This window comes from Malus domestica, chromosome 16, assembly GCF_042453785.1.
Source record: "Malus domestica chromosome 16, GDT2T_hap1".
In the NCBI taxonomy this organism is placed as follows: Eukaryota; Viridiplantae; Streptophyta; class Magnoliopsida; order Rosales; family Rosaceae; genus Malus; species Malus domestica.
Genome location: NC_091676.1, coordinates 1,995,044 through 2,008,929, shown reverse-complemented (window position 1 = coordinate 2,008,929; position 13,886 = coordinate 1,995,044). Strand labels below are relative to the sequence as shown.

General features: G+C 37.8%; 2 protein-coding genes across 2 annotated transcripts; one reads left to right on the top strand and one right to left on the bottom strand.

Annotated features, from left to right (window-relative positions):
- Nucleotides 1-3,606: 3,606 nt before the first annotated feature.
- Nucleotides 3,607-6,002, top strand: LOC103402604 (uncharacterized protein At1g66480). Its single transcript, XM_008341344.4, has 2 exons — nucleotides 3,607-4,371; nucleotides 5,801-6,002. Exons 1-2 carry the CDS (start codon nucleotides 3,748-3,750, stop codon nucleotides 5,867-5,869), a joined length of 693 nt encoding a protein of 230 aa, XP_008339566.1. The 5' UTR covers nucleotides 3,607-3,747; the 3' UTR covers nucleotides 5,870-6,002.
- Nucleotides 6,003-6,456: 454 nt separating this feature from the next.
- LOC103402606 (putative 1-phosphatidylinositol-3-phosphate 5-kinase FAB1C) lies at nucleotides 6,457-13,780 on the bottom strand. Its single transcript, XM_029096167.2, is given in 12 exon segments — nucleotides 6,457-7,227; nucleotides 7,413-7,679; nucleotides 7,813-9,336; nucleotides 9,462-9,626; nucleotides 9,747-9,873; nucleotides 9,954-10,285; nucleotides 10,379-11,125; nucleotides 11,294-11,638; nucleotides 11,770-11,923; nucleotides 12,018-12,812; nucleotides 12,991-13,443; nucleotides 13,445-13,780. Coding segments are annotated over 12 exon segments (5,268 nt in total). The 5' UTR covers nucleotides 13,549-13,780; the 3' UTR covers nucleotides 6,457-6,972.
- Nucleotides 13,781-13,886: the final 106 nt, after the last annotated feature.

Genomic DNA, 13,886 nt, shown 5'->3' with positions numbered 1-13,886 from the left:
AACTGGATAAACTTTAAACGTTCATAACTTCTTCAATACTCAACGAAATCAAGTGATTCAAAAACGAATATCATACTTCTCGAAGAGAAAAAGAGAATGGTACCTTTTTTATGGATAAATCACCATGGTTTGGCCGGAAAACGGCTCGAAAGTGGCTGTCTTGGTCTCAAGTTAGCCACTTTCGAACGGTTTTCCGGCCAAACCACGGTGCGTTAGCCATAAAAAATATATCATTCTCTTCATCTCGTCGAGAAGTATGATTTTGGGTTTTGAATCACTTGATTTCGTTGAGTATTGAAGAAGTTATGAACGTTTAAAGTTTACCCAGTTTCTGGCGAGTTTTCAAGTTTTCACTCGGACCAGTCAACTTTGAGGCTATTTTCCGGCCATCTCCGGCACCATTGGACTTTGAAATGGTACAATCTTATTCTACACTTTTCTATCTTCATTTTGATATATTATGGGTCAAATTTTGTTAAGAAACGATTGAGTTACGAAGTTTTGAAAATTGCCCAAACTTTCGGTCAAAAGCTCCGGGACACTTAACGGAGTTTTTAACGGAATGACCAAAATGATGGATGGTGGACAATCTCAGGGACCACTTTTATCGATTTGGAATCTCAGGGACCAAACTGATGAGTTATGCAAATATCAGAGATCATTTTAGCGATTTACCCAAAAAATTATGATGTCAATTTATGTAAGATTAACATATTAATTGGAGTTGTTTTACCTTTAAATTTAATTGCATAACATTCCACTTAAAAATTGACATATCAAAAATTCTCTTTGCCTTAACTTCTCGGAAGACAACATATTAACCTCCACAAAACAACAAATTAACGAACACACATTTTATATTAAGCCGAATCCCTTGTTTTCTTCGTTGCCTTGTTGTGGACGGATGGTTGGTTAGAGCAGTAGTTCTTGGAAGTCATAAAGCACGTTTATTAGATGGTCCACAACCCCCTTTTTTTTTTAATAGAATTTTAGCGAAAAGTTTGTGTACTGTTTATTTTAACAAAAAATTACATTTTTACACTAAAAAATCAATCATGATATTATTCACTTTACCCTTTATTTTGTTCTTATCCTTAAAACTCAAGGTTTTCAAACCATTTTCATTCATTTTTCTTTTTTTTTTTAGGAAAACTAATAAAAAGTTCAAAAAACTTTAGTTTTAATGAAAAAAAACAAATAAATGTGTAATGAATAGTACCAAAGAAATATAGAAATGTGGTTTTTCGTTAGAAGTGAACAGTACCGAAAGAGTTTCGTTAAAACTTCCTCTCTTTTTTTCTTACTAAAATTGTATTTTAGCACCTTTTGTTCGATTAATCCGGTCTGAACTATAAAGCATGAACATGAATCAATGTGACCAAACTAGTCCACTTTGTGCCCAAAAAACAATACCAATCCCTACATTATAAAAACGAAAATCCAACAGTTACGTGACTTTTCTACTCTCTACTTTTCCTTTTTGGTCTTTTTGTTTCGGTCGGTCTAAATTCATAACTTTTAAAAGAAAATTGTTCTTAACACTTGACCATTATTAGCCTGTCCTTCTCTTAAGTTTTTCTTCAATCGAAAATTAAGAAAGGGAATAGCAACGGATGACTATTTTAGACTGATGCGAGAGCTAATAACTTTTTTTTTTGAATTAATATGTATATTAAACATGTACAAAGTAGTGAAGGTGTTCAGTCCTACCTAAGCTTTATGTTTCATTCGAATACAACAAATACTTCATGTCTTTTCTTGAAGTCTAAATCCAAGTTTTCCTTGGTCTTTATGTACCATTTTTCCCTTTAGCCTATGTCTCATAATTACACTTTCTAACCAGAGTATAGGTAGGTCTTCATTTTACATGCTCAAACCACCTTAACCAATTTTCACTCGTCTTATCTTTAATTGTGGCTACTCTTACTTTACCTCGTTCTTAATCATGTTCTTTCTCATGACCCACACAGCAAAAAAACGAAGCATTCTCATCTCCACCACACTCAATTTTTGCATGCGTTGATGCTTGACCGTTCAACATTCTCGGCCATAAAGTATTGTTGGGCTTGGTCCATTCTAATAAAAAGGAAAAAAATATCTGCCTTCTGCCGACAATTATTTTTTTGTTGTTATTTTTAATAATAAGGGGTTTGTAATGATAAGTTAACTGCAAATTTCAAAAATACATGGATATATAGAATAGAAGCCTCTGACCAATTATATTAAAACTATGAACAGAAAGAAGGCACATGCTCCTTTGAAGCTTGACTTGTCAATGTAGTTTAATTTTCCCATGTTCTACATTTCCAGGCAGTTTTCTTTCCTACAAATAATTGCGTGATTATTTCCAAATTCCAAATCGGATGGATAATGGCAGTTGAAATACGTACGTACGTAGCAACCTTTCTGCATGTGGAATTTGAATTAGAAAAGAAACCGCATGCAATCAGATATATACGAAGCTGCAGGAAGATTAGCTTTCTGTGTCAGTGGAGTGGAGTTTCAACATTTCCTCGTCTTAGATAACTTGTTGGAGATTACTAATTGCTTCCAAGTTGATGAATGGACCATCATTTTGGACACGGTATTAGACTACTAGGCCACATCACGCAAATGAGCTTAATCACTGATTACTGATCTCCTGATCTACCCTACAAGTTCATTGTAAGATGTGGTGAGTTCTATTCGAGCCAGGATTGGTTCCTAGTGCTAGTCATGATTTAGGCGTATGGTTTAATTTCGTGTTTTTGTTGTTCTAGGTTGCATGATCTTATTACGGATTAGGCTAGTTTTAGGTGATAATACCGATATTTCAGTTGTTTGTGGTAAGTTCGCTTTAATTTTGACTTTTTCGATTGTTGTTTTTATAATTTTGATGAATTCGTATCTCTACACATGATTAGTAGAAATGTTTTAGTTTTTAATGACTTCGTTAATTTGACAAAAACAAATCATCACGAGCTTAATCAAGGATTATAGTCCGATGGCGATGAAATCACGTTTTCCTAACACGATTTTCCGTAATCAACTTTTCACATGATCATTTCAATGGACTCCAAAGAAAAAAAATTTAAGTTAATTTGCACCGTGATTATCGTGTACTGTTTACCTTTGGAAATAAGAACAAAATATGATTATGCAATCACCTTTGTTCCACACATCACAGTTTTTGGCCAACATTATTTTCTAAAATTTGGAATATAAGGTCGTTGAAAATATATCTAAAAAGCATAAACTCCATGGGTGACAATTAACCAACTTAACATTATGGTCTGGTGATATTCCTTTTCACTTAAAAATGAAAGATTCTATGTTCGAATCTCATGATTGGCGAATTTAATATCAAATTAAGCTGCTCATTGTGTGACTTAGGCGAACTCTCCCTCCTCTTAATGTGAAAATATTGATATACTAACAAAAATTAGAAATTTAGGATCGAAAGTGAAACTATACGTACTTTATGCCATAGTCAAAATCCTAAAGTTATTGACCAATAAAAAGTCAAAACCCTAAAATTAGTCGTTTTACAACAACTACTGCCCTTAAAACAACGTCTCTTTCTTGTTCCCACCATCGTGAGAGCTTTAGGCTTTTGGCATATGATAAAAGGCCAATTCAAAACATTAGTTATCGATCCAAAAATAAAAAAACAAGCGTTCTTGTTCAGAGAATCCGAATATATATATATATATATATATATCATACCAGAAACAGAATCCAAAATTAATTGGTCAGTGAGCTATAGCTATGGGAAACAGCTTGGGAGGCAAAAAACGTGCAAAAGTTATGCAAGTTAATGGAGAGGCATTCAAGTTGAAGACACCAGTGCAAGCCGGTGAGGTTGTCAGGGATTTCCCAGGTCATGTTTTGCTAAAATCATCGGAGGTGAAGCATTTCGGGGTTCGGGCAAAGCCGTTGGAACCCCACGAACAGCTTGAGCCAAACAGGTTGTATTTTCTCGTGGAGTTGCCAAAGGTTGATGTGAAAAAAGAGAGTTTTCAGAGAAGGGTTCGATCGGGAATAAACATGAGTGCTAAGGACAGGCTCGAGAGCCTAATGCTCTCTCGGAGGTCGGTTTCGGACCTTTCGGTTATGAAATCATCGGCATCGACAGCAAGCATTGTGCCCGAGGAGGAGGCGAATGGGGCGGTGCGCGTGAGGATGAGGCTTCCGAGGGCAGAAGTGGAGAAATTGATGCGGCAAAGTAGAGACGACGGGGAGGCAGCTCAGCAGATTATGGATCTTTGCATGGTGAACACCAACAACGTGAAGGGCAATGATCAAGGTTTGGGTTTGAACCCGCAAATGCATTGGAAGGATGGAGGAAGATTGCTTGGGTCGCAAGGAATCAAGGGGCGTGATCGGATTCAGGTAGGGTTTCTGAGAGACATAGATCCTGTTTTTGTGCCATGTTGAGTGGTGGTGTTTGACATTTCTGGTTTAGGTTGGTTGCTTGAACCTAACGCATAGAAATGTTGGTACACCCAACTGAGTAATTTTAATATTAAGTCAATTTTAGGTACTGGATTTAAGGGACGACTTCCTTTAAGACTTGGTATGAGCTCAAAGCTCAACCCTTCCGTAAATAAGTTTTTCAGTTTGACAGTCATACCGTCACGTAATACTATTAACTGATCACTTGTTAATTATAAGTAGTGAAATTATTTTTAATACTATACTCTATATCAATTATACGTGAGCCATATTATCCACCTATATCATAATACATGAATTAGTAATATCATATAGTTGAACTCGTTATACCCAATTCTTCAACCTTCCCCATAGAACTTAGGTAGCATTATGCATTTCAAGCATAAGCCAAATCTTACCTTAATTTGCACCTACCCTTCATGTTCAGAGTGAAATATTTCCACAGTTGACAAAGCTATCATGATTTGGGATCTCATCTGCTGACCCTCTTACTCAATTTTCGTACCGACAGATTGGTAAAAACGGTAGCCAAATCTGTTCAAGTCATGGTGTTAGTTATTTTACAAGGTTTGGGCGATTTTGGAAATATGCGTAGATAGTCAAGCTTTTCACACTGACCAAATAGTTTACAACTTAATTACCGCTCTGTTTCCATCTAAACATGTTTCAAATCGAAATGTTTACAGCTATAAACAGAGATATATGAACTTATACTAAAATTTTAATGTATTTTTTAATATTGAGCGAGAAGATATGGACTAAGGGCTGGTTTGGTATTGCTGTGCTTTGAAAAAAAACTGCTGTGAGAATAAGTGGTTGTGCTGTGAGAATAAGCGGCTGTGAAATAAATCAGCAGAGCGTTTGGTAAACTTTTTTGTAAAAGTGCTTTTGGAAAAAAAAAAAAGCAGTCTGATAGTGGGTCTTTTCATTAAAGGAGCACTGTAGCCCCGTGTGCTTTGAAAAAAAGCCAGTTTTCCAAAGCTGCAAATAGCAGCTTCAGCTTTTTCCTTTGATTTCAGCTTATTCTCACAGTAGCTTCCAAAATAAGCCTTTTTTTTTCAGTTTACCAAACACTTAAAACTCTAACAGCTTTTGTTCATAGGTGCTTTTTTTTTAAGCACCTCACTCCCAAACTAGGTCTAAGTCTTACAAAATAGGTCAGCCATAATTAGACATCGAAGTCATTTATGGGAGTACAACTTGAGACCTTAGATTTATTAGTGGAGAAGAATACCACTAAATCATAGTACTAGTGACGATAATCTAATTTGTACACAAATGTTTATGTCTAAATTATTGTTTTAGAATAGTTAAGAGAAATATGTTGAAATATTCTTTACTAGTATTCTTGTATTTGATCCTGCAGAAACGAGTGAGTTTCCGACCAGCTAATGAAGGAGAGGTCTTAACCAGTAGAGATGAGCAGCGCCTGTAGCCGGTAACTCTACTTCAGTCTGCGCAGTCCCATCAACCGCACTTTTGAGGAATTGATTGAGGATTATCTTTAAGCATGTGTAGTTAGTTATTTATACTGTATAACTATACATAAATTATAGTCAAACTTTTTATCTTCTTGTTTCTTTGAGTCCTAACTAACTGATTTAACTTATATCTGCACTCACGAACGGTTTTGTGAAATCATAATCTTCGTAACCTTTATGAACTTATCTCATATTTCTCACAATAGGTACCAAGTAAACTTTTTTTTTTCAATTTATTATTATTAAAAAATGAGGAGAGTTGGAAATTATTACAAAAAATTATGAAAGGTGCTGCTTCAAACGCATGAATGAAAATCAACACCATATTCACTATTATATTGAACCACCACATGCAGTAACGAGCAAACTTGTTAAGCCGAATAATTTGGCATCAAAATATTAAAGAATTTCTTTATACGAAAAGTATTTTCCAAATATCACAATACACATGTGCTCAAGGAATTTCATCCACCAATCTTTAAGTAGAGATGCACGTGCTCAGAGCATTATAATTCAAGAGACTAATAAATAAAAATTGATATTTTGCTGATGAAGCACGTGGACAGAAAATCCATCGATCAAATATTTAATTGGAAAGGGATCCCTTCCACATAATCACCGAATTAGATAATTCGTACCGTTAAAATTTGATCCAACACCTGAAGTTAATATAACTTTTAACGTGAACTCCTGTTTGTAACCGTTGGATCAATTTTCAACGACACAAATTTTCTGATTTGGAGGATTAGAAGAAAGGATCCCTTTCCTATTTAATTTACATTTGTCTGTTACATCACATGGCTAATCCTACATTGTTGGTAACTATGACAGAAAATAAGAAGAGTTACCAACTCTTCACAATTACAGAGGTAACAAATCTCATGTGGGTTAATTTAACTCTACCCCATGTACAAAAGAAAGGGGAAGAAGAAGACGAAGATGGAGGGGTTTCCCTCCTCTCTGTGTATCAGAAATAATAATTCCCCTATAAAACTTATTAGTGAACACATCTTCTGTGAACGCGAAAAAATGCAGCTTGATGCGAAGTACGAACAGTTCATGACGACCATTGATCAGGCACGGTGAGAAAATAAGCAGTCATCGCCTTCCTGAATCGTTTCTTGTATTGCTTCGGGGAAATAATGGTCGGAGCAGCATTCTTCGGGCCTCCAAGTATTCCGGATGCCTTTACCCATGTCTCCAAATGCTTGTCCCATGTATATTGTCTCATGAAATCTATGATCCCCAAAACCAGCTCCTTCCGCTCATCGTCCACCCCGACGAGCAGCGAGTAGTCCATTACATCAACAGACTGGAGAGGCATTGGCAGAAATTAATAGCTATAACGTTCATAATAGAGCCGAATAAACTTTGTAAATAAGTGTCACTGAAGAAATTGAATCGAATAGATGCAACATGAAGAAAATTTGTTTTAACTATCTTGAGATTAACATCTAAAACTGAAGGCAAGCAAAAGGGAAGGGGGTGAAGGCATACCGCTAAAAAGGACGTATCATTCCAAACAGCTCTCTCCAGGCTTCTCTTTGCTTTGCTTCCAAGAAATATGGGTTGTGTACGTAATGATTCCAACAAATTCATATCTAACAGTACCTTGTCTACCCCTGTTGTATCAGAATTATAACGGGATCGAGTAGACCCCTTGAGATCATATACCCTTGAAATGTTTCTTTTGAAGAAAAGGTTCTCCATCACCATCAAATCCATTTTAGTTTCCTTCCCACCTTTCAGCTGTTTAACAGTGACCTGCCAATACACCAGTATAATACGATCACACGAATATTTAAGCTACTACTCACTACTGACCCGCACAGACATAACATAACAATGAAACAGAGTAAAAAAATATAAAAATAAAGAATCAGAGAAGAAGCCTTACCTGATACATACCAAGAACCTTGGCAAGACAAGTTGGACTTCCTGAGTTAAGGGAATCTGTCAAATAATTAAAATACTCAGGTGCATATTCCTGAAAGGATTCCAATTCCGTCTTTGTGACTTGTTTTATGATGAATCTATCATCCAGAGATTTAGCAAAATATACATTGCTCTTTCCCCCTTGTGCACTCCACCTCTGGCAGCGGCTCAAAGATCGTACAAAATCCACTTCACTGGGGCAGCACTTTTTCCTAAAAGAGTCAAACTGCTTTGCAAAATAACAAGTCACAGAAAATCTCACTTTTCCTACCCCATTTGAGGACTCGTCCCCGAAAGATATCCTCAAATGTGGAGATCTTTTGGCATCTGCAAACAGGTTGCCCATGGAACCTGAAGCATCTTCAGATCCATAATTTCCATAATGGATGTAATCCAAGTCCATAGAGCCAAAAGACTGCCAGGGTGAAAAGATAGAAGCTGCAGAATCTTCTTTAAAGCTTTCATGAATACTCCAGCCTGCCTGATGCTCGTTCAAATTATCAGCAACCCAGTCCTCATAATCCTTGGAACTAAGGGCATATGAGATTATGCTAGTGGGTTCGCTATCATAAACACCAACGACTATGTCATTGCTGCTTGTCTGGGAAAGCAGCAACCGAACCCCATCAGCTATTTGAGATGCAGAGGAGACAAATGAGGGTGTGGAATTGAGTATTGAATCCAACTTTTGTGCCTCGCGTGGCAATGCCTGGGAAAGAGTCCTTCTTACACTAGAAACAGGATCTCTCACCATACTCCTGTAATCTCCAGACGCGTGGAATGATCTAAGCGTCGACAAATGCAATGAAGAAGGGGGCAATCCCTTCCTAATCCTGTCTCGGAATCTTAGGGCAGAATCAAAAGAGTGAACTCTCACTGGCGACATTAGCCTCCTAAGAGGGGGATCATCATTTTGACTAGTATGCTTGACAGCACGAGCTTGAACTTCAGTCAAATGTGATGTACCAAGTGGTTGAGCTTTCACCACAAGTTGATCAGTCCCAGTCCATGCAGAATCTATTCTCTCAGACAGTGTAGATTTAAGGGAGGAAAAGCCTTTGCAGGATGTCTTATTAACAATTTCCTTATCTGAATGCATCTCGTCGTCTCGGCTATAATGGTGGGATACGTCTTCAGAAGGTTCAAGTGGTGGTACATTAGGTTCTTTATCTGTTGGTAGATCATTGCCGGGAGGCACTTGGAATTTTGAAGACTCAGACACATGATCTTCATGGCCATAGTCAAGACTGACATCCTTACCAGATGGATCACTTATCAACTCTTGCAGGTGGGCAAAAGATACATCCTCATCAGTAGCCATGGAAACAGGAGTCCTTTTAAGCAGTGAGTCCAATGAATATAGCTGGCGATCCCAAACATGAGAACCAATTAAAAGAGAACGTCTCAAGCGATTTAGCTCCAGAACGTCTACAACAGGCATTTGTCCTGGTTCAGAAGTCTCCACAAAAGCAGGTTGCAGAAAACCCTATTGAAAAAGCAAGTAGACTAGATTAGGAAAACAAAGATTCCACAAAGGGTAAACATGAACCATGGACCAGGAAACATGTGATACCAATCATAGTCACATGCGATACTCAATTTTGCACTTACAATGTAGTCATTTCTTTCCTTCTTAAGCAGATCTTTCAGCTCCAAGATGTGGTGCTGTAATTCAATTGTACCTGACATTTCACATCCAAAAGATCTATTTTTCTCCTCCATGCAGTCGAGTACATCAGATATCTCTGCATATATGGTTTCCATTTTTCCCATAAGCTGCAAAACAATCCAGGTTATTAGAATTGAAATCTCATAACCAGCAGTTACAAAACTTGTTCATCATTCACCACCCATCAAGAGATTATTCAAGAATTAGATTAAAATTCTTAAAAGCACCTCTGTTGCCTCTTTTCTTATCCACTCTGGTTGGACTTGGCCATTGAATTCAAGCACTGAAGGGGGCAAATGGACAGAAAGAATATCAATCGCGGAATATCGGAAGAACGCAACCATGCTTCCAAACCTGTAATACAAGTCATTTTTTCAAAATAAGATCATTTAGTACACTAAAAGTAATAACACTCCAAATCTATTAGTACTTACCCATAGTAACGAAGACAATCCCGTTGTAATGAATGGCCACAAGTAGCAACACGATTCGCAGTTGCATGATTTGAAAAGCTCAGTTCCAAGAACTTTCCAAAAGAAAGCCCCCAGGCAGCATCTGACATGACTACTCTACGTGTTGCTGGTGGAACTCCATCAATATGGGCACACCTTAGACACCGGTGCCACATCCATATTTTACCATCTCTCTCCCCAGGTAGCTTTAGTGAAGGAAGGCGTCTAACATTAATGGTAAGGTTTCCTTGCTGATGGGTGTAACATAGAAGATGAGACTCGGCTGTCTCTTTACAAGTCCGACAGGAAGATGTCTGTCAATTACAAACCTTATTATTAACTTTAATTCCATTTCATAGTCAGCAAAGCAAATTAAGGAGGGATGCAGTAAAGTAACAACGAATCACCTGATCAAATAGGTCATCACGAAGATATCTGCCCAGTGGCTTATCAAAGCAACCATAGAATTTTATGCGCAGAAGTTGGGAGCGTTCACAAACAGTTCCTTTCAGTACACAATAACTTGAAAAGGATACCAATATGCTCTGATGAGTGTCAGCAGAAGAGAAGTACTCACTTGAAACTTGATTGTGATCAATCCTTTCAGAGTTTATCAACTCATTATCCTCATGCTGACTCCAGTCATGAGGCAAGCTTTCTTGCAACTCTGGTTGGGAAAGGTCTTTTGTTTCAGAAGAATGGACTGTGATCCCATTTATATCCTTGTATTGATACGAGGATCCCAAAATCACATTATTTCCTATATCATCAGTATAAGCATCAGAAGATGTAGTTCCAACCACAGAGTCACCATAAGACACAGGAAAATCAAGTCCATGATAAAGATGTCCGGGCAAAGACTCTAATCCTTCAATTTCCGGCTTCAGACCCAAAATATTATCATCTTGAACAGAAGTAAAAGGTACAGCCTGGGAATTGCTCAAAGCAAGGGAATTAGGGATTACTGAATTCGCATCAGCTGTTGTCCTGTCTGGTATAGTAACTGGGTGTCTCAGAGTCGTCTTGGGCAGAGTAGCACCCTCATCAGCAAGGAAGGAAGTTTCAAGGGATAAATGGTAAGCTGCAAACACTGCATACTGGACAACATGCTTGATCTTCTTTAGTTCTTCAACACAAGCACCCTTCAGCAGAACCTACAACAGAAACTGACAAGATAAGAGATCACCCCACCAGGCACTAAATACCTTATATGCTTTATCAGAATGTAGATTATGAATAAATTGCAAGGAGCACAATTAAACAAACAGCAGAAACTCGAACTGTAAAAGAAATAACAAAATGCTGTATATGGAAAACATTACTGTGCAGCAAAGACGCCTTGGACACCCTTCGAAAAACATCAGGGTTTTCACTGGTTTCTTGTTAAACTGATTGGCTGGCTCATGCTGTTCAGAAATTTTTTCTAACCGGAACAGCTCACAATGCCCCAAACGAGTCTTAGGGATATCGTCAATTGATGGAGTAATAAGTGCACCAGTACATTGTGCTATACGCTCCAGTAATGACCTTTTAACATTCAATACTAACGATATTTCCTTTTCCAGCAGGTAGTCTTGAGCATACGAAGATACACTTTTTTCTACCAGCAGAACATTGGGGTGAAGAGCCTCTATCTTTGAGATAATCATCCTAAGATGATCGTTTTCCTGTCCAAAAAAAAGTAAGAAATATATCAGTTATAAGGAATTTAATGTTACAAAAAATTGTCATCAATTCTCTGAGAGAGAGAGAGAGAGAGAGAGAGAAACCTGTTGAATTGGAAAGGAGAAAAACAAACCTGATGCAGTAATGTGTCGAAAGATGCCAACTTGTTCGGAATTTTCTGATACTCAAGTGCTCCCCCTAAAATAAGTAATCTAGGATTTTTGTACTGTGAGGTCATGCGCTTATGCTTTATATTCTTTGTACAAACTACTCCTTTTATAAGGGTACTGCACAAATCCAAAATGTTTTAATTAAAGATATAAACCTGTCACTATCACAGAGATATGCAAAACGTCAAATAAAATTTCAAGGAAAATATACCTGTCACTTGGACTTCCTGATGCAATACATTTAACTTTCACATAATCACCAGGATCCATACTGCCTCCTCTGCTTGTATCTGGTTTAACAAAATTTGCTGCTTGCCATGCAATTGTTGTAACTATGTCAAGCCAGTCCTCATCTCCATCCCCTTTATCCATGAAACCCTCACCTTGTAACAGTTGTGATACAAGAGCTCTAAAATGCCCATGTACCACAGCTCTAAGTGGTTCCTTGTTACCCTCATTCTGTTTCTCCTTTGCAGGAAACATGCTCGAAAGGCTACTGCTTGATGAAAACACAGCACCGGAATCTCCAATATCATCATCTTCATCATCATAAGAAAAGATATTACACTCTGCCTCATCATTCTCATCATCAGGCGGAGGGGGATACCAGATGAGACCATTGTTTTCAAAATCCAGTGGCCGCTGTGACTTCTCATATTGACTACGGATAACTGACGGGTCATCAGAGCAATCATCAGTAATATCTGGATCTCTGCTCCCTCTCTCAGGCCTTTTGAAAACGGCCTTATTCTGTTGACCAAAGGGACCATCATTCTGAGACACAGGGATTCCCTCCTGCCCCTGCTGTACAGAATGCCCAACTCTACTAGAAGTATAATAAATTCTAGACGGGCAATCAAAATGATGGGATCCCAGTGACCTTGACCTGAAAAACTCTTTTCTAGAACTAACACTACTTAAATCTATGTCCGAATTGTCATCACAATATTCACTTAAAGGACTGCAAAAGTTCTTTCCAGAATCCTCTGCCTCCTCTTCGTCACTCCTACATCACAAAACAGAGAATTAATGAAAGGATATTTTGACATCAAATGAAAAAGATATATTTAAAATTTGAATAGTATAGCAGGTGAAGAGATTAGTTATATGCAAGAAATCCAATTAAACAATATTATATAAAAATGCATCATGATGCACAACCTGCAATCTGAATGAAAGCATACCTGCTAATAGAGTGATGAACAGATATTGGAGATGGGTGAGAACTAAGTGAGGTCATACTCCTCACAGCATGGGGAGAATAACTGCAATCATGGGCTTCCAAAATCTTTGAGAAATGATCACCGTGAATAGATTCATCATTATCCACAGAACACTTGACTGTTTCACCACTACAACAGGGTGATGGTGGTTCAGGGTTTTCTTGGGGAGAGGCAGACGGATGCACTTTCTCACTATTATTCCTTCCACCTTCCTTCCTTAATCCAGCCAAAGAACAAAACTTGCAGTACTTAATAGTACTCCCTCCAACCTCATCATTGCTCTTGATGCTATCCCACTCAGAGCCCTGAATACACTTTCCACAAATCCATCTGCCACAGCTCTGACAGTGATATCTAGAACCAATACCGGTGGTGTTTGTATTGCAATCACAACACATCTTGCAACCGTTACTATATATCAAACACGCTAGACAAACACCGTGAATCGCTTGCTCCTCCAGATATCGAGGACCTAACTTTGTCTATTAGATCTAGTAGTGAACGATCAGGTATTCCCATAGAATGGCAACAACCCAACAAATAACAAGGAAGCAGCAGCAGCTCTTCCTCCTCCTCCTCCTCCTCCTCCTCCTCAAATCTAAATTCTTTTACTTCTTCTAAATTTCAGTATAATCAACAAATATAAATAAAATCCCCCACAATAAAAATGGTGGGTGAATTGGAATTAAAGATGTATTTTTTTTCTTTCTTTTATATGATTTTGTTTTCCTTGTTTCTTGTTTCCTCTTTTTTCAAAAATTTGGAATGAAAACAGAAAGCAAATGCTCCTCCTCTCCTCCTCCAAGAATCACACAAAACAATATCACGGGAGGAAATCAGACGGCTCAGGATGCACA

Coding starts and splice junctions, on each gene's coding strand:
- LOC103402604 (XM_008341344.4), top strand. CDS start 3,748: ATGGGAAACAGCTTGGGAGGCAAAAAACGTGCAAAAGTTATGCAAGTT. Junction 4,372..5,800: donor AGGGGCGTGATCGGATTCAG/GTAGGGTTTCTG, acceptor TTGATCCTGCAG/AAACGAGTGAGTTTCCGACC.